This window comes from Amphiura filiformis, chromosome 4 (genome assembly GCF_039555335.1).
Source record: "Amphiura filiformis chromosome 4, Afil_fr2py, whole genome shotgun sequence".
NCBI classification, from domain to species: domain Eukaryota; kingdom Metazoa; phylum Echinodermata; class Ophiuroidea; order Amphilepidida; family Amphiuridae; genus Amphiura; species Amphiura filiformis.
In genome coordinates, this window is record NC_092631.1 from 51,827,976 (window position 1) to 51,854,235 (window position 26,260).

Sequence of the window (26,260 nt, forward strand, 5' to 3'; positions counted from 1 at the left end):
CTTTGTGTCCTTGAGCAAGGCACTTCACTCTACTTGCTTAGTGCTTCGGAGGGCACTTTAAGCTGTCGGTCAGTTGCGGTCAGTACCACTGACCTTCAGCTGGGTTGTGATGTTAAACACCTTGAGTCCCGATGACGTCATCCTGTGACGTCATTTGGCGAGGTAGAGTTCGGATGGTTCTGTCCCAGGCGTGTGAGAGGCTGTTTCGGACGGTCCTCCACCACGGTTGAGGGATGGTTGTTCTGCTTGCACCCAGATGGCTTCTTTAACTCCCCGTTCGTACCACCGTGCTTCGCGGTCGAGGACTTTGACGTCCCCTGGGTCCACCTCGTATTTGCTGGCTTTTATGTGTGTGTAAACCGTTGATTCTGCAGGCCCCGAACTAGAGCGTTGATGTTGCTGCAGCCGTTTCTTAAGTGGTTGGGATATTTCTCCAATGTAAGTGTCAGTACAGTTGAAACTCTCCGCGCACTGACTACCATATAACTCTGCCTGCCTTTGGGTTGCCTATCCTTGGGGTGGACTAAGGCTTGGCGTATGGTATTGACTGGTTTGAAGTGAGTTGTGATATTATACTCTCTGAATATGCGCTTAAGTTTCTCCGATAAATCATCGTGGTAAGGGATCGTAGCACTTTCAGTTCTACCAGAATTATGTTGGAATGATTGGTGGGCTCTTTACCGTCTTTTCCACCTGAGTTCAGGGATTTATCAATGGCCCAGTTCTTAAAGCCACAATGATGGAGGGCTTTACGCAAGTGATAATGTTCCGCTTTCTTTTCGGTATCTACGTGAGGGAGTAAGATGTATCATTAATTTTTGGTGGAAATAAAAGATCACCTGAAACATAATCATAAGCATACATTAACTCGATTTACTCAAAATTCTCGATTCGTCACGCTGCCGAATTGATGACAATATGAAACAATATGGAAATAGATTTCAAATATTTTTGATATATAGCCGTTTGGAAGGTGTTTATATGTTTGGAATACAAATTTATTTGATAAATTTATCGGCATAAAAAAAATTATGCTGTATTTTTATTGGTGTAATAAATTCATACGCGGTCAAAATTGCAGGCCTCAATTTAGTTGAACAATAGTTGAGTCACAACTTGACGTCGCTCATATCATGTATCTTAGCAGATATTGGTTGTAAGAGGGGTAGTCCTGATGTGAGCTGTAAATAAATATGGTACATGTATTCGTCATATTTACATACGATAAGGTTATCGGATATTATCTGCCAAGAATCAACGGATTGTTCAGTATTCTGTGTATATTGTGAAAGGATTTGTTAGAATCAACTATAATAAAAAGCATCCGTGTTGATATGGAGGTAAGATAATGGTACCTTTATTTATTTTATCAAGACATTTATAAGTAAGATTTGATGTATAGAAGGATCAAGTACGGGATGAGGGCGCCGAATTTTCATTTCGGTATTAGAGTGCCAAAATGAAAATATACACTGAAATTTTGTTTAAAGGCTTATTTAGTAATTTTGTACATTAGGAAAATCGTAAAACGCATCAAAAATCAGTATATTGCACCTTTGTAACATCCCAGCAAAAACAAAACGTCTTCGACATCATTCGCAAAAGGTTATCTAAGGTTGTCAGAAAACATTTAAATGTCGGGTTATATAAAGGGTATATTAAGGGTATATAAAACGTTTTCATAACCTTAAAAAACACGTTTTGATAATCTACTTCTCAGCAAACAAAAATGTATTACAGAAAACGTTTAAATATCGGGTTATACAAAGGGTATAAGAACGTTTTAATAACATTCCAAAAACATTTTTGAAAACTTGATACAAAACATTCTAAACAGAATGTTATTTTGGGGTTGAAAATATATTTTGCGAAAAATGTTTGCCCAAAATAATTGCAATAAAAATATTTTCATGACCTTTATATAACCCGACATTTAAATGTAATTAAAACGTTTTGAAAAAAAAAAAGAACATTTCTGTGTTTGCTGGATGTAAATATTTTAACATAATGTTATTTAAGTGTTGACAAAATATTTGACAAAAAATGTTTGAAAAAATTGTTTACAATAACATTTTGAACACATTTTTAAAATATCGTTGTGGTGTGTTTTCATTACCTTTATATAACCCGACATTTAAATGTTATTAAAACGCTTTGGAAAAAAACATTTTAAGAACATTTCTGTGCTTGCTGGGTGCAAAAATAATTTACAATAACATTTTGAAAACATTGTTGTAGTGTGTTTTCATACAAAACGTTTTAAAATATTTTCATGACCTTTATATAACCTGACATTTTAATGTTATCAAAACATTTTTACCTAAACAAAAAGCCAAAATAGAACTTATTTAAAACGTTTTTGTGTTTGTTGGGATGGATGGTAAAACCGAAAGCCGATTATTAAATTCAAAACAGAATATAATACATGAATATAATTTCTCTACTTCAGTATAGAAATTAGCTACATTTGTTTGAATCGGGCTACAATTTGTCAATACTGCTGTTTTACTCGTTTTTTTGCCAAAACAATTAATACACGTTTGCCGAGATCACTGAATGGGCCTTTAATTAAGTTATGGTAGTCGAGTATTCGGGGTGTCGGCCTGTCCGGTATGACTCGTGGGGAAGGGCCACTCTGACTGCACCCCCTTGGTTCGCCACGGCTAACACTCACTGGCAACAAATTTATTTACTGCCCATAATTAATTCCACCATCTCTTATGATTTAGCACTCAGAACTTAAAAGCGTCCGGGGATGGATCGTTATAGCAAGCAGTTTTCTCTTCACATTCTTTCATTTGGGAAGTTTCAAAGCTCTCGGCGTATTCGTGCCACAATTTGAAGAGCAGCTAAGTATCGGAGTTGGGGCGGTCGGCAGTATTGTCAGTTTTTGTGGGGCGCTTCGATTTCTTATAGGTAAGATAGAGCACACACTTATAATTATTTTACAAAGTTTTGTATTTGTGTGATGAACACCATAAAGAAACATTGCCGCAAGGCATTTTAATTGTGATTATCAATTTAAAGTAGAAATGTTAATATTTGTTCTTACTATTAAGAAAATTAATAAAACATAACAAGGTGGAAGGGTAACATTCCGCATTTAAAGACCTGGGTCATATCTTGAAAACTGAACAAGATATGACATGACCCCTTTGGTGATATCAAATGAAAGAGAAACGAAGAGCAAAGAATATTTTCCCTACATAGGGCGAGGAGTGACACTCCTTATAACTGTAAAAGACCCGGGTGAGTATTCATGTTGATATTTTTTACCATTAAATATCTCGAAAGCAAAACAGAAGTGTGACCCTAGGTGGTGTCAAATGAAAGAGAAAAAAGAAAAGAGAATTCAATAAAGTACACCAGGGGTGGAAATTAAACGTCCCCAGGTTGTGTCAAATGAAATAATAATGTGAAATAATAAAAGATGTGATTTCTATGTTATATGTTGGTATAAAGCAAATACGGATTCGGTACGCCGGAAACGGTTAAAAACTGTATCCAAAAGTTTAGTAAGCATCATACTGTAGCTTTGGATAATCCCCATAAAAAAGGTTTTAAGATGCGGTTGTCCAACTGCTTACTCAGGATAAATATTTTGTTCCTATTTGAGCTCCCTGACATGCCTTGCGACTTCAAAACAAAATAAAACATGTTTTATATAAATAGGAAACATTGAAGGGCTCAATAGACACACACATTTTAGTGAAATTTGCTAGATTTTGACTAGACCACGTTTAATGGTAATTCGTAATTACGTCCTTATTTTAAGCAATGGATGCGTCTTGATGTGGAACGAGAAGAACAATTTGTTAAAACCTTCTATATTTACTTACAAATACAAAAACTGTGCATACGATTGATTTGTTTTTAACTTATGAACCAATTAATACGACTTGAACCAGCAAGTGCTTACCCCCATCGAAATAAACAACCTCCAGAAAAGGGTCAATGAACAATTCTGAACATGTATCGGGTTTGTTGTGCAAAGGACACGATACCCAGTAAAACTGTACTATCTGCAAGCATTAGACATGTTAGATATTGATTCAATTATTTGAACAAATATATAGATGTGGGTAACCTCTTTAATAAAAAAAAGACTTTCTTTTCAGACCGTTTCCGACATACCAAATCTGTATTCGGTTTGACCAACACATCTTTAACAACCAAAAATCACATTTTAATCAAATGACTGTATTTTTGTGGCCAAGATTTAAGAGTATAATCATGTGTAACTTCAACTTCTTGACACGTAAGGTAACAGAGATATGACGACGGAGGTAGAACTTTTTGAATAACCCTCGTACAATAATTTTGGAGGGTTAGGACCATATTACACCCACCCCTTCTATTGATAATTTGGATGTCGAAATAAAATTACTGTTGGAATTATCGTTATAATCCCTTCTGACAGGTCCTGTGCAATCTAGACTAGCTAATGTGGTAAGCGCCAGGGTTTTGGCAATGGTTAGCGGGATTTTAACAGGCCTCGGATATATCTGTTCAGCTTTCTCAACGTCAGGAATTACACTTGCTCTTTCAATGACCCTTCTGAGTAAGTAATTTAAGTCACTTTAAGGGATCTAAAATGAGCGTTTATTGCGTTTCGACAGTATTTTTTGTGGGACATGAGAGCACCTCAGACCTATCGAATTGCATTCTGAATAAGAAGCATGTCTTTCTGATATCAAATAATTTTCATTTTTTGAAAATCACAATATAATTCAAATTTTATGACAAATTTGATATTTTTCAAATTTTTGATATATAACAGTCCTCGAAGTAAATTATATAAATCTAATGATATATTCTTAAAGTGTATGTAGCAGGAGGAAAAGCCGACGGTCAATGAAAATTTTGACCTTTCATATTGAAGATATGGATTTTTTTCCCAAAAAGACCTTATTTTTTTTTTGGTGTTTTGGGAAAAAATCCATATCTTCAATACGAAAGGTCAAAATTTTCAATTGATCGTCGGCTTTTCATCCCACCTACATACACTTTAAGTATAAATCATCAGATTTATAATGTTTACTTCAAGTACTGTTAAATATCAAAATATCAATTTTAATGATTTGCCATAAAATGTGTATTAAATTGCGAATTTCAAAAAATCAAAATTATTTGATATCAGAAGGCCATTCTTCGTATTCAGAATGCAATTCGATATGTCTGATGTGCTCTAATGTCCCACAATAAATACTGTCCAAACGTTCATACCGCAGCCCTTAAAAGATTAATTTGTTATCAACTGATTCAGTAATCTCTTGTTGTATAAAAGTTTATTGTAATAATTATTATTCTATACTTTTCAATGTGTATTAGCCTTGATTCATATTTCCTTCGTCTATGCCAACATACGTACGTCGTCTGTCTCACTTGTCCTGGTCCTGTCTTCTCGTTGTTTTCACCATGTCTGTTTCTTTGTCTCGTATCCTTCGTCTCTTTGCACTCCGTACAATTTTTCATTGTTCTAGGGTGGCCAAATATTTTCAAGCTGTGCTCTCTTTTGACCATCCCTCCATTATATGCATATTATTGTTATTTTGCATGACTTGATGGAAAAAATAAATTACACTGAACTATAGTAATGTTATGGTGAGACAATGTGGTTGTTGGTGATGGTGGTGTTTTTGGTATCTTAGTTTCAGATTTGTAACGGGTCATGGCTCAAGACTTAATTTTTCAAAATGAAATTACCTGACTCAGATTTGATCCAGAAAACTGATTTAATGACAGGAAGACCGCTGTTCTTCTATTTTAACGATGGTCAATTCAATGTTATGTTTGAGGTATTACAGTAAATTTCACTTAAAAAACGCATAGGAAATCTGCACCGCAGTAAATATTTTATTCGTTTAATGATTTAATTTCTATTGTCCATATGCAATACTGTAAAGCGCGATTGAATAGATAAACATACCCAAGACGTCAAATTATACTGGGATATTGAGAAAAATGTGAGCTTTCTTTTGATACCAAAATCTCAGTTTTAATGCCGAAAATGAGAATGAGCCAGTCGATCGGGTCACAACCCTTGAAGAAATACAGAGGTTGAAACTGCCAGAGATATTTGGGACGTTAGTGTACATTTCTTTGGTGATTAAAACAGAGAATGAAATAAAAATGTATGAGGTCAATTGATCGGATGACAATCGGAGTATTACATTCTCATGTTTTATCGACCAATTCTCCTGAAAAATGTCTTTTAATCTTATTTTCCCCATATCTCACTGTTTCCAATAGGTTTAGGACTGGGTGTACCCATGGTAGCATACATTAAAATTGGCAGGCAATACTTCAATGTAAATTTTACACTATATTCGTCGATAACTTTTACCGGCGGAGCAGTCGGCATGATGATACTTCCACCACTGTCCGAATTCTTTATCCAGACGTACGGTACTCAAATGGCTTTGATACTTCTTGGAGCATTGTCATTCAATCTCTGTGTTGGAGGAGCTCTCTTAAAACCACCTGATGAAACATTGACATCCAGGCCGACATCGAGAAAGAACTATGAACAATTAGACAGCGATCGCAATGATACTAGTTTAGCGACTTCGGGACACATTGAAGCAATATTGAATACCATTCTTTCATGGTTTGGGGTTTCCGCCATGAGAAAAAGACCCGTTTTATTCGCTTATTATTTAGCTTTTCTTCTTTGGAATATATCCCTTGCGGGTTGGATCATATTTTTAGTTCCATATACCATCGGTTTAGGTTTTCCTGCGCAACAAGCGTCGTTTATGTCGACTCTAGGAGGGGTCGGTACCTTAGTTGGACGAATAATTATGTTTGCTTTTCCCGATCAAACTTTGAACTCACATCGACTTCAATTTATGATGCTCTCAATAGGTGGAGCAGCAAGTATTTTTCTTTATCCGTTTGTGAACGCATATTGGCTGTTTGCAACACTTTCGTTTTTTGCTGGCTTGTTTCTTGGAACTCCAGTTCCTGTCGCAATGGTAATGATCAAATTCGTTGTTGCTGATGAAGGAGAAGACTTCGCTGAAGCCACTGGGTTATTACATACATCTTACGGAATCGGGACGCTTGTTGCAGGGCCAATTGTAGGTAAGTGAGAAACGATAAAGGAACGACGGTGATATAATATAACAAACCTCCAAGAAAGTTAAGATAATTTACACCGCGATATTATGTCTAGCTGCATAGCTTTAATGACGCCATGATTATCAACCAATCAGCGCGCGGCAATTTGGTAATGAGGAGCCTGTTTTCTTACACTTAGGGAATCTATTTTAATTAGTAAACGACTCATGCAGACATCGCACAGTGTCATCGCCCCGATATCTTCATGGCAGAAATCGCCATGGTAGGTTGAATCCACAGCCACGCATGGCCATTTTGTTCCGACCTTTGAGACGCATAATGAGCCGAGGGACATGACTAAGGCTACTGACAATAGCCTGGTAATTGACCTCTCACGCTTGTATACGCCATTGAGGTCAATAGTCATCGACTTTCGTATTGCCTCCACGGGAGTAGTGAGTACAGCTAGCCTACATTTTAATAAAACCTTAGAATATAGAAAAAAAATCACAACATTCTCTAAAATAACGGAAAATATCAGTATAGATATTCTAAGGTACTAGTAACACTGAATTTCAGGAGATATTCTAAAATAATTTGTTTTTTAAGGATACTATGCGTTATCGATCAAGTGACATCTAGGGCCTTTCGATCATATTGACTCTAGAAGGGATCGGTACCATATACTCTCTAAATTCTAAAGAGTGAAAAGTCAATCCTCCTCGGAGTGACTCTTTGGGTCAATCGAAAAGATTGATATTTCAATCTACCAAGAGTGAAAATCACATATTTTCCTCCATACGAGTAAAATTTTCACTTTGCAAAGAGTGAAATTTCAATCTTTTTAGAGTGAAATTTTCAATCTTTTCACAGAGTGTTCCTTCAGCACAATCTCTCTCGATTGAAGTTTATTTATGTTTATTAAATTTAAACACACTTCAATCGAGAGAGATTGTGCTGAGGGAACACTCTGTGAAAAGATTGAAAATTTCACTCTAAAAAGATTGAAATTTCCATTACTCGTATGGAGGAAAATATGTGATTTTCACTCTTGGTAGATTGAAATATCAATCTTTTCGATTGACCCGAAGAGTCACTCCAAGGAGGATTGATTGACTTTTTCACTCTTTAGAATTTAGAGAGTAGCCTACGCATAAACGAATATTAACTATGTTTCTTTCTCCCGACCATAATTATGACAAAAATATAACGCTTTGGTAGTTTGTACACCTGTAACTTTATTCATGTACCATTTTCCTTAATACAGGCTCAATCTATGATATCACTGGGAGCTATCACATTGGATTCTTCATAATGGCAGCATTGGAGGCTTTCGCAGCTATTCTCGCAATCGCCAAACCAAAAGCTGATACATGCTAGTGTCGCACAGAAGCTCACAGAGAGACATAATTGTGGATAAAACGAAGTAACGTTATAATTCACGGTCAGCCTGGGAACAAATTGACTTACAAACGAATACACACATACTAGTGCACATAATACATGTTACACATAACCATACCCCCATTATACACCCCACCAATATCCCCACCCATACCCCCACCCCACAAACAAATGCACACACATAAATATGGTGATGAATTTTGCAGTCTACACCTGTTGCCATCTCGTATTGATTTCAAAACCAGCATGAACATGATTCACGGAGTGCTGGATGGTTCGCGAAATTTAGGGGGGGGGGGAGAACTTTTGCATTTTGATATTTTTGTTTATGTTCTTCCAATGTAATTTTTCATCCATTTATTTTCAATATAAATCAAGCACATGCAACTTCTTCAAAATATACACGTTCACCTTGCTGATGAAATTTCTTTCATCTAAAAGCTTGCAATTAAATAACACGGATTTAGAAACACCGTTTACGCTGCTGCTAAAACACTCACCACATGTTACAATATTGATTACCAAATGATTTATTTAGATTTTAATTATTTCATTTTATCATTAGCATGCACCCTGTATAATACACGTTTTGTAACAGATGATCTTAACACGTATTAAATGCGCATTTAATAGAAAATTACTTCGACGTTCTTCCTCGTGAAAAACGGAATAAAACATGTATCCTGCGGACAACTTTTGTACTTCTGTGGTAGATAAACTTTGTATTTGCTTGATCTTTCTTTCCGCGGTTACTGGTAAGTATTAATGTGTTCTAATGTTTTGTATTTTTCGACGAAAGTGATTTATGAATATCTCTGGATTCTTAGGTAAACTGTACACACTTATCCATGTTGGATAATTTCGTGGATTTTAAAATCGAGATTTTAACTCGGAGACAGAAAATACATTTAACATAAATTATGTAATATGTAATTTTAACTCTTACGGGGACTCGTGTTGAAAAACCCAAGCATACAAACAAGGAAATACAATAATAAAATGGGATGCATCACTAAATTCATTGGTGATATATATCGGAACAATGTTGCACTTAGTATGATTAATATTGACGAAACAGTCAACAAAATGCATTTGTTGGTGAAAATAATGCATACAAACATGATTGGGAAATAAAATATTTATTATAGAATAATAATATTGGGAGTGGCAATGAATATATAATAAAATGCTTGGCACTGTATAGCATTATGGTTTTCAAAACTCAAAACCTACATTCGTCATACTTGTTTCGTTCATGAATATGACGTTTCAGAATTTAAAGACCTTTTTGTTACAGGCCGTTGATGGAGTGAATATCGATATAATAACTTAACTTAAGTTAACTTAACTTAACTTAACTTAACTTAACTTAACTTAACTTAACGGATTTATAACGCACATACCATCAAACAAGATGTTCAAGGCGCAATAGAAAAGCAATTTAAGGGATCTAGAATGAGCGTTTATTGCATTTCGACAGTATTTTTGTGGGACATGAGAGCACCTCAGACCTATCGAATTGCATTTGAATACGAAGCATGTCTTTCTGATATCAAATAATTTTCATTTTTGAAAATCACAATATAATACAAATTTTATGACAAATTATAAAAATTTGATATTTTTCAAATTGTTGATATATAACAGTCCTCGAAGTAAATTATATAAATCTAATGAGATATTCTTAAAGTGTATGTAGCAGGGAGGAAAAGCCGACGGTCAATTGAAAATTTTGACCTTTCATATTGAAGATATGGATTTTTTCCCAAAAAGACCTAATTTTTTTTGGTGTTTTGGGAAAAAATCCATATCTTCAATACGAAAGGTCAAAATTTTCAATTGATCGTCGGCTTTTCATCCCACCTACATACACTTTAAGTATAAATCATCAGATTTATAAAGTTTACATCAAGTACTGTTACATATCAAAAATATCAATTTTAATGATTTGCCATAAAATGTGTATCAAAAATCAAAATTATTTGATATCAGAATGACATTCTTCGTATTCAGAATGCAATTCGATATGTCTGATGTGCTCTAATGTCCCACAATAAATACTGTCCAAACGTTCATACCCCTTAAGGGGGAAAAAAGAAAATAAAAAGAAAACATGAAGTACAATGAAAACCAATACATTAAAACCACAATATACGGGCTTATTTTATATTTACATGATACCCTTCTTGGCCTCGCTTTCGTTATTTTACAATATGTGATATCGATGTTAACCCCATCATCGGCAGGAAAGTGTCAATAATAGGAATGGTTTATATATGCAAACATAACTACATAGGTGTGAGTTGATTTTAATAGGAAAATAACCGAAATAAAAGATTCTTGTTAAAGCCATCATCGATTTCTGTCCACCTTTAAGGGGGTACTACACCCCTGTCCAATTTTGTGCCTATTTTTGCATTTTTCTCAAAAATTATAGAGCATTAGTGACAAGTAAGATATGTATATTATAGGGGCAAGGACTACAACTACTGCACTGGAAATTTTATTTCAGCACAGACAACAGTTGTGGAGTTACAGTCAAAAATGAGGAAAACCAATATTTGATCAATAAATCAATAACTACTTGCCTTGAGTTGCTGAATTTTCAGTGCAGTAGTTGTAGTCCTTGCCCCTATAATATACATATCTTTTGTCACCAATGCGCTATAATTTTTGAGAAAAACGCAAAAATAAGCAAAAAATTGGCTAGGGGTGTAGTACCCCCTTAATGTTGTTAATATTTACCAGAAACGTTGAAATAATATAAGTATTATCCGCCAGGAAAGTTTTCTGATCATTTTACGCTGAAATGATGAGGTGAAATTTAAAAAAATAAACGTACTTTACATCTTGGCCGTTTCACGTGGAGCTGTACGAGGGATTTAATGTCGTAATTACGACACTTTTTCAAAATAAACACAGCCAAATTAAAATTATTAAGTTTGTAATTACTGTGTATCATTGTTTCATTTTCAGGGTTAACATTCGAAACGTGTCCTCCTACTGAGACAGCTATTGTGCCGAGTAATAGTGCCCGAACTCGAGTAGTATGGGATCCCCCGGAGACCGATGGAAAGGGTACCAATATTGCTATATCCCACGACCATAACCCGGGGGAGCTATTCCCTATTGGTAATACTACTGTCACCTACACAGCATTGAATTTCACGGCTACTTCTGTCATAGATAGAGCAGTGTGCTCTTTCCAAATCATGGTATTGGGTACGTATGTTTTTGTTTGTAATTCATGTAATTTGTTTGTTCCCATTTATTTTATTTTATTTATTTTTTGTCTTTTTTTTCCAACTTTTCAAGAAATAAAGCAAAATAAAACACACAAGACAGTGAACATGAAAGTGTGTATTCTATGCACTCAACTAGGGTTTACTATCCAAAACTACACTGTAAATAAAAATAAATAGGCCAATTGAGACACATCTGAGATACGTCTTCAGCAAAGAATTGTCATGGTAGAAGACATAAACTCCAGACATGTCTCAAAATTGGCTTCAATAGGCACGTCAGGTGCTATTATAGGGAGGAAAAGTCACTGCACGCCGGTAAATAGAAAGTTTCCGGACACATATCTGTCTCTGTTGTTATCAAAACGCAGATCTGGCCCAGTCGGAGGGGGGGGGGGGCTTCATCAGGATTACCAAAATGTGTAAATCGTTAAAAAATGTTTTGGAGCACCATTTTCGCACTATTAGTGCTCTAAACAAAATAATGTACCGGTGTCCAGACCAGAAGCCAAAATTGACACTTCTTTGTATCCGTACAAACATGCAATCTAGCCACGGAAGTAGTCAGCTTTCTTGGTTGTGGTGGTGGGTGGTGGTGGATTGTATTTTCACTAAGGAAGGAACCAAACTCTAAAAGCTTATTTGCATGTAGGGTAACCAAAAAAGTAAAAATAGCGGAAATTCCCAGAAATATTATTGTTATTATACTTAATTATTTTTATAGCGCCGTAAGATGTGCTCTGAACTGAACTGAATTTCAGATACATTGTAAGGTCAAACTTATGGTTTTTGTACTTTGCACAGTATAGACGGAATAAAATTCTAAAAGCTTTTATCTGTAGTGTAGCAAAATTGATACGGTATTTTTAATAGTCGTAAGATGTTCTTTGAACTGGACTTAATTTCCATAATTTTCTTGGAGTACTTGCTTTTCATAAAAGCTTTTATGATCTGTAGTGTAACAAAAGTAAAATGTATATTCGATTTTTTAGTTACCTGTGCTGTTAGATGTGCAGTGAACTGGAATTAATTCAGATAAATATAAAGTAAAATATATTTAATCCCCCCCTTAACGAGCCTTTCCACTATTCATGATATTAGTTTGACCAGAGAAGATGAGAACAGACAAACTCTTGACTTGATGAATTCTTAGAGCAAACAACGTATGCTGAGAATAGACCGTGGCAATCCAGAAACCGCGCTATATCATAGACCTTGGCTATATCGATATACAGAGAAATGCTAAACCCAGTGATCGCTATCCCTGAAAGTAATAATAACAAAGGCTCTACTAAACATCTCAACTGCATATTTCAAGCACGGATCTTTAATTATCACTGCACGGATTTTTAATCTCGCTGCACGAACGTTAAAATAGCCCCTGCAGTCACGTCTTACATTTTAGATTATGTTTTGCCATAGATTTTAAATCTATGGTTTTGCATACATTTCATACAGGCTGTATCAAGTGGAACCCATTAGTTTATTGAAAAGCTCGCTTCTTCCCAATGCAGCATGTAGGATCCTCTTGGAATGGCCCGTATTTATAGTTTTTAACATTTTTAACTCTAATACTCTAATAAGAACAACCCAGCAAACACAAAAACGTTTTAAAAACGTTTTAAATAAGTTATATTTTGGGTTTTGTTTAGGTAAAAACGTTTTAATAACATTAAAATGTCGGGTTATATAAAGGTCATGAAATCGTTTAAAACGTTTTGTATGAAAACACACTACAACAATATTTTTTAAATGTTTTCGAAATGTCATTGTAAACTATTTTTGCAAACATTTTTGGCCAAATATTTTCTAATATGAACAAACTCTAATAATTATAATTTTTAATAATTATGCTGTCAAATGTTTATTAATCAGTGTTCTACAACACATGTAGCTCACCCGATCTGATATAAATTTGTAGGTCTATATTTGGTTTGACATCATTGTCTTTGTAAAAATAAATTTGCCAAATAAGTACAGTTGCATAGATAGACTAATCGATATAAAAACAACAGGCTGTTGTGAACATATCGAATGCTTAAGTTGTTTAATTACTTTATTTGACACAAATCGAATATTTACTCGTAAGCTCCGACAACGTGGATAATTAGACATGACCTACCAACAGCTGTTCATAATAGGAAAATATGTTTTCATGTGATTTAAGGGGTACTACACCCTCGATAAATTTAGCGTCTATTTTGCATTTTCTCAAAACTAATAACACAGTGGTAACAAAAGTTATGTATATTATAGGGCAAGGAATCCAATTACTACACTGGAATTTCAGTAACTCAAGACAAGCGGTTTGTTATTTATGATAAGAAAAGAGGTACCGCTAGGATGTACCTCATTTCCTATCATATATACTGAACCGCTTGTCTTGAGTCACCGAAATTTCAGTGTAGTAATTGGATTCCTTGCCCCAATAATATACATAAATTTTGTTACCGGTGTGTTATTATTTTTTGAGAAAAATGCAAAAATAGTCACAAATTTACCACCACAGGGGTGTAGTACCCCCTTAAGAGTAAAATTAATAAATAGAATTTAAAAGCTGACTCGATTGGTAACTATTGTGTATACAGGTTGTATCAAAATAATTGGTACCGATCAGTTCGGATGGTTAACGAAAAGTTTGCGGGGAAAGCCTGCTCTTTCAAAGTAGGCCTACAACATGCATTATGCTATGCTATGATAGGGTCGTCTTGAAAGGATCATGTGATTTATTGTTATATGACTGTTTATGGCATTAATGATCAACCAATTATGTGGATGTTATGTTGCATTTTGATTTGGCAGTCGTGTCCATAATTATTAATCACCGGAAACTGATGGGTATCAATCATTTTGATACAGCCTGTACTATATATTGTTGGCTTTTTACTGATTTATACTGAATGAATAATGAGGTATTGTGACCCGTTGTATTAAGCAAATCCAGTTTTAATCAACAAAGAGGCATACTATAAAGAAATTATTTAAAATAGAATTGTTTTCACATTTGTTTACACAAGGTTCGATTATTTTTAATCGTATAGACCTATTTCAAAGCTGTTCAGTGACTTGTTAATCAGAAAAAAAATCAAATGTAGAAAGTATTATATACTTGTATACCGTAAAACCCCGTCTACAAGGATATACCTAAGAAACGCCCTCAATAAAATTGGTTGCTTGTTGTACTTGGAGTTTGAGCAAATATATACTGGCACTGGGTGGCTATGCATTCCATCTAAGTATGTTGTAACACCAATCAATTGTATTGACATAATAACGACTGTTTCGTATATCAGGATCGTATAGCTCAATTGATAGAGCGTCAGACTTTGGAACTGAAGACATGCTGAAGAGAGCATGGTCCGGGCACCAGTTCCGTTTTTTCATTCTCGTTTAATTTAACTTTTTGACATGTTCTTTTTATCTTTCTTCAAATCTACCTTTCTACTTTTAATTTTAGGTGCGTTTTTTTTTTTTTTTTAATAGTTTTTTTATAGTTTTTTTTAGTTATTTTGTGGTTTTATAGAAACTAGTAAAAGCATTTATTCTAAATAATAGCGAAACCCACGGTTAGACAGATGTGTTGTAACTACTTGTCTGTCCTCGTCTTTGCAATAAAAACCTATGTTGCACCTTTGTGCCATCCCAATTCTTGAGGTAGGGTGCGTTTTTGGCTTAAGCACGATTTTGTTTCTACTTGAAATGAAATCAAAATAAATATTGTTCTGTTGCCACAATTGCAGTTTTTCAATAAAAAAAAATAGATGAGGAATAATAATTATTCAATATTTGAATCTATTGTCCCATCAAGAATAGAGTGTCATCAAAACTTCAATCAATTCATCTGACAAAGGAAACTATTCTGGTCATTCAATTTTGTTTCGCTTGCACCTGTTATATCACAGGCGTTGGTAGAGAAGGCACACTTCTCTTGTCTTCACCGAAGTAGTGATGTAAACACTAACATGATTAATTACCATAGCTAGCAATGGACATACACTATTTTTTGTTCCACTTGAACCCATACTATAGGCTATTCGTTGTCGATGTGACGTAATTAATCGGATTAACTACCATAGCAATTGATGAATACAATTTCGAATATATAGCCCTGCACTTCATCGTTCACGTGGCACCTATGCATTAAACCATAGTTGTCAAAGAAATGCTAATCACTCGCCATGTAAGATTAGTATTTATGAAAGAGTGGTATTCAATCTATGTTTGGTGACATACGCGGGTGATTAGTGCAATCTGCTTGATGGTAGTTATTGCGATTATTACGTCACTTCGACAGCGAATTGTAGTATAGACGAATCCAACAAGCCAAGTGATGGTCAGAATTTATTCGGCCATTATACGCTGGTGAAGTTGCGTAATTAATCGGATTAATTACCATAGCAATAGGTGAAAACAATTTTGAACATATCGCGCTGCGCTACAAGCAGGTTACACTCATCACCTGTACTGTGTATGTCTGCAATCATAGATTGAATACAATACTGGTCTTTTCAAAGATCTTACAGGAGCAGCATGATATGGTTCAATGAAGAGGTACCGCCTGAACGTATCAGTGTATAACGCGGTATATTCAAAATTGTTTTCACCTATTGCTATGGTAGTTAATCCGATTATTACGTAACTTCGCCAGCGTATTGAAATAAAACAGGAGGATGTGAGTTCATAAGGGCAATGTCGGGGATAGGTCACAATCGATGTGGAGAGATGAGAGGTCCGACCAACAGCCATAGCGATTCAACTAATTCCAGCGGACGGTCTGTGGCTAGTAAGGAATCGTCTTTGACCACATGCGCAGATCTGTCTCGTCAGGAAGATATTTAATATCCCGAATTTATAATAGGCCTATGCCTACCAGTTCCATCGTATAACCAGAGAAGATGAGAAAAGAGGAGATCGCTCGAACATATAATCCGATTACCCACAGTTAACCTCTATTCACTTTTCTTTGTTTGGGGTACTTAAAACACCACTTGAAACTTCCTTTGTGGTAATCTGTTCATCCGCCACACGCTCGTCTGATTTGGTAGTTCTCTCCAGTGGAGAAAATATTCCACACACGGAAGTACATCGTTAAAGTCCCAATTTTGCAGTCAAATCATGCTTTTTTTGTTTAAAAAAATAATACTAACCAGGGTGACCATGATTTTTAAACGAGTGAAGAAGCATTATATATATTGCAACTCCCATTAAAAAAATCAAAAAAAATTGTTAAGTTATGGAAAGTCAAGCATAATTAATTTTCCAGTCAAATTAATATAAGGTCAAAGGAAAAGAAATTTAAATGATAACTATTTGAATATTTGCGGCAGTTTACGGAAACATAAAACCAGTGTAATCAGTAATTCAAACTCGTGTCAGTTTCTCCATATACTCCCGTTTTGTGTCCAAACGTGTCCAAAAATGCTATTTGGATCCAAAATGCGGGTCTTTTTCACAGGGATCTCGGGTCAAACTTAGCAGCCAGTCATGCCAAACAATACAGAAATTATATTTCGCGGTCAACTGACGTAACAAATTGATATCCGGGCATGCGTCGTTTAGAGCTAGACAGTCGTGACTCGCAAAGCCACTTATCGTATTAGTTGATCAATCGGATTAGATCATTGTTTCCATCAATAGGCGGATGCACACATTATTTATTTGATGTGGGCAGCGAGCGACCTCCTCTTTTATCATCTTCTCTGGTATAACCGATCTGCTAGAGAATATTTGTTACCATGTTTAATAAATTCGTATTTATCGTATAATAAAATGTAGCCAAATGTATATTATGTGTCACACGGTTTTCTGCTGAACCACTAGCAGGCTATGTTACCACTTCTATGACAATGACAAAGGTGAATTTTGATGATTTTTACGATCGTCCGGATGAGCAAATCACTGAATGGGTCTTTAGTTCCTCCTCTCCTTATCCTGCCAATATTATATGAATCAAAGAAAATAAAGAAAAATAAAATTAAACAAGAAAAAAAGACAAAGAAAAGAAACAATAAAAGAAAAACAATAGAATAAATTAAACTAAATATGTAAAAAAAATGATCACGAAAGGAGTCTTTAGAAAATGCAAGAATGTATAAATGAAAAGTTTGAACAATATTTTGGTTATAAAAGTTTGTGTGACCGTGACGAGTCTCGAACTCACCATCTTCCGATCTAAAGAACCAAAGTCTTATGCCTTGCCAAGTGAGCTATGCTCGTGAGATGCGAAATAAAGATAAAATAATACATTGTATACCTGCTTGTGTCGGTAAATGATTTGCTCAAATTCCATAATGATATAATATTGTGGAGGGCGCTAGCGTGAAATATGCTATCATCACAGTCGCTTCTATTCCTTATAGACGGGTTTCTACGGTATTCTGCGAGTGATAAGATTTCATTGCAAGTGATTAAGATTTGGATATTTTTAGGCAATTGAATGGAATTTCATCAATTTTGCATTTGAAAAAAATATGAGAATTATTTAATGCTTATCTTCCACTTTTTAAACTACTCCTACAAACAGTATATGACCACAAATTTGTCATATTTTCAATTCATGCTGCTTCTGCAACAGTAGGGTATATACAAGACTGTTTGTTACATTTCACAAAACCAGTTTGTTTATATTTACTTTGCTATATTTTCACCAATGCAGATATCACTCCACCGTTCATTGTATGCCCTGATACCATCTCAATTGGCGTTCCTCCAGGCCAATTCAACACGTCCGTAGTCTGGCCCTCTCCGGGTGCCTTTGACAATTCAGAACAAGTCTCGTTGATTTCCTCACATGAGCCTGGTGACGTCTTCCAGCTTGGGACTACTGAAGTTAGTTACATTGCAAGAGACCCTTCAAGGAATGAAGTCGGTTGTTCATTCAATGTATCTTTACATACCACCAATATCAGCATGACAAGTGCTAGAACTGAGAAGACACCGAGTTCACGCACTTCTACAGAAGGACCCCTTTATGCACTTGTTGACATGATCGAGGAGATAGGAAACGCTACCGGTATGAATGTAACTGAAGAAGCCAATATATTTCAAAATTTAACGCCTCTTTGGAAAGGAATGATAGGATCTGTAGCTAAGAAACCACTGGGAGATGTTTTAAAACCTGAGGATGGTAGCTTTGGTAAGTAATTAATTGCATGCGTGGAGGCTATTTTATATACAGGCCTATATTAATACTCTTGCGCGCGCGCAGCCCCCCAAAAACAAACACACCCCACACATATACCCACAACATACATGCACCCACTGCACACGCACATAAACCGTCCCCTCTCCCACATGTATCTCACAGACGCACCCCTACACCCCATGTGTCTGAGTACCAATCATTCGTCCGCGATATGCCTAATGTTGTCAGTTGTCTTACCATACCCCGGATCTCCCTGTACGTAGAAATCTTATAAGAGTCAATTCCTTAACCCTAACCCGCCTGAATACTACAAAATACTACTTGATTTTTTGCACTGTTCGTGCATGCATCCCACGTGGTGTGATGACGCAATCGCCCTAAGTGATTATATACGCTGGCGAAGTTACGTAATAAATCGGATTAACTACCATAGCAATAGGTGAAAACAATTTTGAACATATCGCGCTGCACTACAAGCAGGTTGAACTAATCACCTGTGTATGTCTGCAGTTATAGATTGAACACCAAGGAGTTGAACACAATACTGGTCTTTTCAAAGATACTAATCTTACAGGTGCAAGTGATCAGCATGATATGGTTCAATGCAGAGGTACCGCGTGAAAGTATCAGTGCAGCGCGGTATATTCAAAAATAGTTTTCACCTATTGCTATGGTAGTTAATCCGATTATTGCGTAACTTCGCCAGCGTATAGGCACGGTTTCGCTGGCCAGCGAAGCCCAAGACCCGTGGCAAAGTGTCGCCGACCGAGTGCTTGGCATGCGAGGGGTCTCGGGTTCTTTTCTCTCTTTATTCTTTCCTTCTTTCCCTTCCCGTCGCCGAAAAGCCCTTAGGGGGTTAGGGTTAGGGTGGTACTACACCCCCTGATAAATTTTGTGACTAATTTTGCATTTTTCTCAAAAAATAACTACATACGGATAACAAAAGATATGTATATTATAGGGGCAAGGAATCCAATAACTTCACTGAAATTTCAGTGATTCAAGACAAGTGGTCCATTATATATGTTAATAAATAGGTGCATTCAAGCGTTACCTCTTTTCTTATCATAAATAACGTACCACTTGTTTTGAAATTCCAGTGTAGTAACTGGATTCCTTTCCCCTATAATATACATGACTTTTGTTACCAGTGTGTTATTATTTTTTGAGAAAAATGCAAAAATAGTCGCATATTTATCAAGGGGTGTAGTACCACCTTAAAGGTCTATTCAGTGATCCAATCGAAGGTGTAAAAAAATGTCTATAGATTGCCTAAGAGTGAAGGATTAGTCATTAAAATTGTAATTTGGTATTTTTGCTATGAAAAATTTGGCCAAAAAACTAGGAAAACAGCAGTATTGACAAAAGTTGAAACCCCATTCAAATATATACATGTAGTTAATTTTTCTACTTAAGTATATAAATTACAGATTAATGTAAAATATCTCATTTTGGCTTTTATACATGGCTTTCGCTTTAACCACCATGCAGCAGGCTATGTTGGCAGATCTATGACACTAACAAAGGTGCCAAAATCTGAATTTTGGTGATTTTTACGATACTCCGGACGAGCAAATCACTGAATGGGCCTTTAAGATATCCCCTATATCTTTTTCCTTCATTTCAGTGGACTTCCTTATTGCGCTGGGGACATACACAGAGAACAATCATGATGCAATCAAGTGCAAAGAAACAAAAATATACACAATTTCAAAGAAAAATTAATACGACAAGTGAGGGCAATCCCTACAACAAGCTCAAATCAACTTAATTCCAGCAAAACATTCATTATCATGATTATTGCACACTGATATCAATTCTCTACAAACGGAAAATTGCTGTTATTTTTGTTTCGATTGATCTGAAGGACACATTAAACGTTACACTTCTCTTTTTTACCAATAATTATGATATTGAACGCAAACGACGTGCATGGTAACAGCTGGTGTACATGCACGTATGCATTATTTTTGTATGATTTTATTTTGCACTATTTGTGTTTCTTTTGTGTGTGTGTAAAATAAAACATAATTTAAAAAGCTAATTGATCGGATTTGATTCAAACAATATGACGATGAGAAACACATGTTTTATCATTTTGATATTATTATTATCATTACTTCTTTTCTTAAGATAAAGATGTGTTGATAGATGATTTTCTTTAAATTAACTTTTCAATATCATGTAATTACAGTGTACCAATAAATCGAAACATTAAGCAAAATACTTAAATATCAACGTGTTACCACTTACCATTGAATTGAAAACGATTTCATAGATTGTTAATATGACAAAACAGGTCTTTAAACCTTTTTTGAATTATTAGAAATCCTATATTGCTTTTTCGATTAAGTTGAATTAGTTAACTTGCAATTGATTAAAAATTATACGACACAATTATACGACACAATACGGCAATTGATTAAAAATTATACGACACAGCTAATATATTAATAGTTGAGGATTATAAGCAATTTTTAACGGCATAGTCGAATTTGACTAAAATTGAATCAAATTCGACTATATATTGTTTAAAAGGGCATTTCGTGATCCACAGCATCATCCCCATTTCTCAAAAAAATTGAGATTTTTATATCACTGGAAACCTCTGACTATATAATGTTTATGTACAAAACATTTCTTGCAGATTAATTCGTTTAGCAAAGATATCGTGAAATTTGAATTTCGTTCTGGTATACATGAACCAGAACGAAATTACAACACATTTGTCTATGGAGCAGTCTATAATCATGCATAACTCCCAAACGCAAAATCGAAATCAACTGAAATTTTGGGAATAAGCTTTTTTCGTAGATATCTACTGAAAAATGTCATAAAAAGAGAATGCTAGTATCACGAAAGCGTATTTTAAATTGTATTCTTAATTTCTCATTTACTTCTCTGTCATGTCATTGGTGTGTGTTGTGAGATAAAAATACAATATAAATATCTGAATACTGTAATATGCGATACTTGTCTTTGTCCCTCATCATTCTAATAAATTATAACATACTTTCTCCATGTTGTTTTTGTAGATACGGCTGCACATGACCATGATGATCATGATGAGTATCATTCACATGACCATGATGATAATGAATCGTCTATCTTTGACTCCCCGACAATGCGCAAAATGGATTTATTTGTACATCGTAATGAGAGGGCAATAGAAATTGCCTGTGTCACTTTCATCTCATTGGTTCTCATCGCACTCATTATTTTGGGCGCTCTTTATAATAAGACCATCATTCAGGTATGTATTTAGTTTATTGCGGGGTTTATTGACCTAACTACAGCCTGTCTCCAAAACAATTATTATTATCATATAATATTGTGACACGTTGTCTTCTGTTCTTGTTGCGATCTACGAAGTTAAGTTTGTGAAGAAACCCAAAGACAGGAAAGGCTACCTTGCTTCCACGCCTTGCTGATTGTTACGTGCAATAATGTCACTGTATTACAAGACTAATTTTTCTCACGTGGGCACACACAGTGTGATTCAAGAGTGCACGTGCCAATTGGTTTAAGAGGTTGAAGCATAGGCGTAGATCCCGAGGGGGGGGGGGATTTATCCCCCCAATATTTTGCCAGGGGATGCTCCATACAATCATCCCCCCCCCCATGTTGACGCCTGAATATAGGTTTCTGACCAAATTAACCTCATATTTGCCCATTTAGCCCCAAAATGCAAATTTTCGCGCGCTTCGCGCGCATTTATTCCACTTTTGCACCATATTTCATCAGTTTAGCTTCAAAATAACATCAACTTATTCTGTCGCCAAAAGGTCATGGATTCACTATTCTTCAAGACTTTTTTTCAACACCATCCCCCCCATGTCAAAAAGAAATCTACGCCACTGGGTTGAAGTGACATTTTAATGACGTCACACGCTAGCATACCACGTCCGCATTCAAAAATGTAATCATGACTAATGTATAATGTGCGTACTCGTTCACCAGGGAAAAACACAAAAAGATTGAATTTCGTTTGGGAGAAGTGAGGTTTAAAATGTTGATTATGTTTCTAGCGTTCTGTAAGAAACGTCAATGTTGTGTATTTACTCTGGTCAGTTGTTTATTGATCCCTTAGCACGTAGATGGCTGACCAAGAGCTAAGGAATGACAAGCCTAAGAAAACACGAAGGGCAATTTATACATTGATGCTTACTGTCAAAAAGAAAACACTTTTATTTCAATTACAAAAGATTTTAAAACATTCGAATTGTCTATCAACAAGAGCATGAAATTGAGTTTAAAAAAGAAAACATTGTCTGTTTTTATTCCTCGGTTAATTGAGTCCCATTTTCAGTATTCCACCCTTTGAAGCAATATTATGAATATCAACGGTAATATTTTAACATCGACTTCTAATAACAAAGCAAATACTGCCAATCATAAATCGCTTGGATATGTTGGGCGAATTATACACGCTCCAATTATACGTATGTATAGCAGAGATGGAATTAAACGTGGTATTTTGCCGGGGTATTTTGCTTTAGATATTAGCATTAAAGCCATAATGTGTGATTTGCTTCACAGCGACGCCCTCAATTTTACTCGGATTTCTACTTTGTGCATAATTATAATGCCCAGTGGTATACTAAAATACCACGTAAAAGACTAAGCCTGAAGTGCTTTAGTAACAGTAAAATTTAACTTTTTGTATTAAAACCGGGTCGACCCGGTTTTATTCAGAGTTCAACGATCGAGTACTTGCTAACATGTACCGTGGATGTCAGTTTGTATGTACACACTCCGTGCAGTTACATGTAATACGATCGGCGAGCGTAGTACACGCATTGTAGTCGTTGAAATGAATCGCAATTTTCTTCGTTATACCTCATTTGTTTGGCTCGAAATTAAAAGGGGATAATGTGATCAGTGAAAACAAACATTTAAACAAGAACATATTCTTTATGCATATCACACATTATGGCTTTAAGATCACAATGAGAGATTGATGGTGACTAGAGATTTCATTCCAGAGAAGATCTGAACATCTTTTCTGATCATACACAAACTCAAACAACAGGGTCAAACTAACATTCCATGGTTTTCTTAAAGGAAGACTCCGGCAATCACAACATTATGTATGTTAGATAAATTATTATCAAGCACGAATCACATGGTTTTATTTTAAAGAAACTCTTATTGACCATAAAAAAATTGCCACAAACAATTTCGGCGCGGGAATTTTGAATAGCGCTTGTTGAGAGACGATTGTTTTATTCTTTAATGTTTGGTCAATTAAATGAGTTTGTTTTAGATAAAACCATGTGATTCGTGCTTGATGATTATTTTCTAACATACGAGGCATAATGTCGTGATTGCCGGAGACTTCCTTTAACAACAATAAAATGTATTTGTATTACACGTCAGCTGTCACATGGATATTACTTACCGGGTAGTATCATTCATGTTTCATAGCAGATTAAACTAAATTAAACTATTTTCAGTATTTCACACTGCAATTTTAATTGGTATAGGCCTACATGTACTTTTCTTGTTTTTCCAGACTCTAAGACTACGACATGAGCGAAAACGGACACCATTTCCATCCACAGCTTGGGAGCAATGCCCCCAGATGGAAGGCATGAATGATCCGCTACTTCAACAGGAATATACCGATCATCCAAACAATAAGAGAGGCGGCCAGGAAAGGACCTTGCTTCAGCCGGGAGAAGTTTTGCCTCTGTTAATCAATGGGAATGGTGGCAAAAGAGGGAAACAAAAATAAACTCCTGGACAATGGATTTGATGGACTGATAATTGGATAAGATTCCGACCATAATTATTAATGTGGAAGGTGCAATATGTTATTAGAGAGCTGGCGAGAGCCAAACGTACGTATCATAAGCCCGTGCATCTATTCCAAAGCACTCTAATGTGACGGGATTTTGAATAGATGCGCGGACTTATGATGCGTACATTTAGGAATCACAAGCTCTATATTATCTGCAATTCTGCATCTACTGAATTATTATAAATATGTAAATATCATTTTAATCTAAAACCTAACAAACCTTGTTTGGTAAGGGATGCAATCAAAACTCGCGGTTCCATTGTTTAGAACAATAGAATCGGGCTCCAGCCGGACGGAACCGCCCGGAACCGGTGGTCGACCGCAGCTCGAGTTTTGATTTCACCCCTACCAGGGACAGATTGTCCCTCTAAATATCAGGTAAATTTGGTCTGATAAAAAAAAAAAATGTTAAATCCAACCTTTTTTAAGCTCTTTTCCCTATAATTCTTACATTTGATGACAGCCATATGCATGTGTGTATTTTGAACATGTTTTAAAACGATTTTGTCGATAATAATTGAAAGAGATTTACTTGCATTTTTAAAATGGAACAATGATTGTTAGCAGCAGAAGTAAAACAAATTGAGACCTGCTTTCACAAAACCTGGACAAAGTCGCCACAGCTGTATTTGAGATAAATCCAATAAAAGTTATCCTGGTTCGTCCTGGTTTTGCAAGAGCAGGTCTCGTTTGCATATAGTATTGTTTATACAAGGCCTAGTCTTACGTTTTGTAAAAAAAAAAGCTTTTTAAATTAATCAAGACGTAGTTACAATGTATTTGAGAAAGTAATATGCGGGATCTTTATTCACAATGTTCAGGAGAGATTGTTTATTATGAATGCTCAAGTATTTAGTTTAGTTTAGATCCATGTGGGTGGAGGTTCATAGAACCAGTGACTTGACATGCTTAGGTAACATTTTATTAATGTGCAATGATTACCACCAATGACTATTTTCAAAAGAAAGATTTACATTTGCTGAGATTCTATTAGGTGCAAGTACCTTGTAATAATGGACTGATTTTGGGCAAATGGTGGCTCTGAAAAGATCAGTTTTAGAACAAACGCGTGTTTTATTTCCGATTCCAAAACAAATACAGCACCAATTTGTTGGGATTAAGAAAACATTGACTCTGTTTTCTTAAATGAAACATATAGCCCGAACTTTATACTCCTAACTAACTGCCAACAAAAGTAAAATTTGTATATTTGGGAATTATTTGTGGGGCAAAACATGCAATTTTCATGTTTTTTGTTTGTTTGTCAATCCATTCATAATCTTGAGTATAGGCTAAGATATTACTCTTAATCTTACTATTTTAAGTTTATTTATAATTGACTATAAAATAGGGTGCATCGGATATTAGACATGGTTATAAAATTAGGCTTGATTGTCACAGCATACAAAATTCTGTATATATAAATTCTGTATTTTTTCGGGATCGAGAGTAGGTGCTGACATGTACTAAATGAAGGCATATGAAATGGTGACGAAACAGCACCATCTAAAAACATGCAATATTAAAAGTACGCCTATAATAAATAGTGCGCAGTGTTTGGGCGGCAAAATGTTCATAATACCGCATCCCAATTCTTTATCTTGG

General features: G+C 35.4%; 2 protein-coding genes across 2 annotated transcripts; both read left to right on the forward strand.

The window, feature by feature from the left end:
• Window positions 1–1,255: 1,255 nt before the first annotated feature.
• Window positions 1,256–8,453, forward strand: LOC140151045 (monocarboxylate transporter 12-like). The gene is made up of 5 exons (XM_072173239.1): window positions 1,256–1,340; window positions 2,730–2,916; window positions 4,421–4,561; window positions 6,253–7,086; window positions 8,330–8,453. The coding sequence occupies exons 1-5, from the start codon at window positions 1,335–1,337 to the stop codon at window positions 8,440–8,442; spliced, it is 1,281 nt and encodes a 426-aa protein (XP_072029340.1). The 5' UTR covers window positions 1,256–1,334; the 3' UTR covers window positions 8,443–8,453.
• A 639-nt stretch (window positions 8,454–9,092) lies between these two features.
• On the forward strand, window positions 9,093–24,806 carry LOC140151046 (uncharacterized). Its single transcript, XM_072173240.1, has 5 exons — window positions 9,093–9,221; window positions 11,443–11,688; window positions 18,364–18,843; window positions 21,888–22,105; window positions 24,368–24,806. The coding sequence occupies exons 1-5, from the start codon at window positions 9,143–9,145 to the stop codon at window positions 24,587–24,589; spliced, it is 1,245 nt and encodes a 414-aa protein (XP_072029341.1). The 5' UTR covers window positions 9,093–9,142; the 3' UTR covers window positions 24,590–24,806.
• The last annotated feature ends 1,454 nt before the right edge of the window (window positions 24,807–26,260 follow it).

Coding starts and splice junctions, on each gene's coding strand:
- LOC140151045 (XM_072173239.1), top strand. Junction 2,917..4,420: donor GGCGCTTCGATTTCTTATAG/GTAAGATAGAGC, acceptor CCCTTCTGACAG/GTCCTGTGCAATCTAGACTA. Junction 4,562..6,252: donor TCTTTCAATGACCCTTCTGA/GTAAGTAATTTA, acceptor TGTTTCCAATAG/GTTTAGGACTGGGTGTACCC.
- LOC140151046 (XM_072173240.1), top strand. CDS start 9,143: ATGTATCCTGCGGACAACTTTTGTACTTCTGTGGTAGATAAACTTTGT. Junction 18,844..21,887: donor ACCTGAGGATGGTAGCTTTG/GTAAGTAATTAA, acceptor TTGTTTTTGTAG/ATACGGCTGCACATGACCAT. Junction 22,106..24,367: donor ATAATAAGACCATCATTCAG/GTATGTATTTAG, acceptor TTGTTTTTCCAG/ACTCTAAGACTACGACATGA.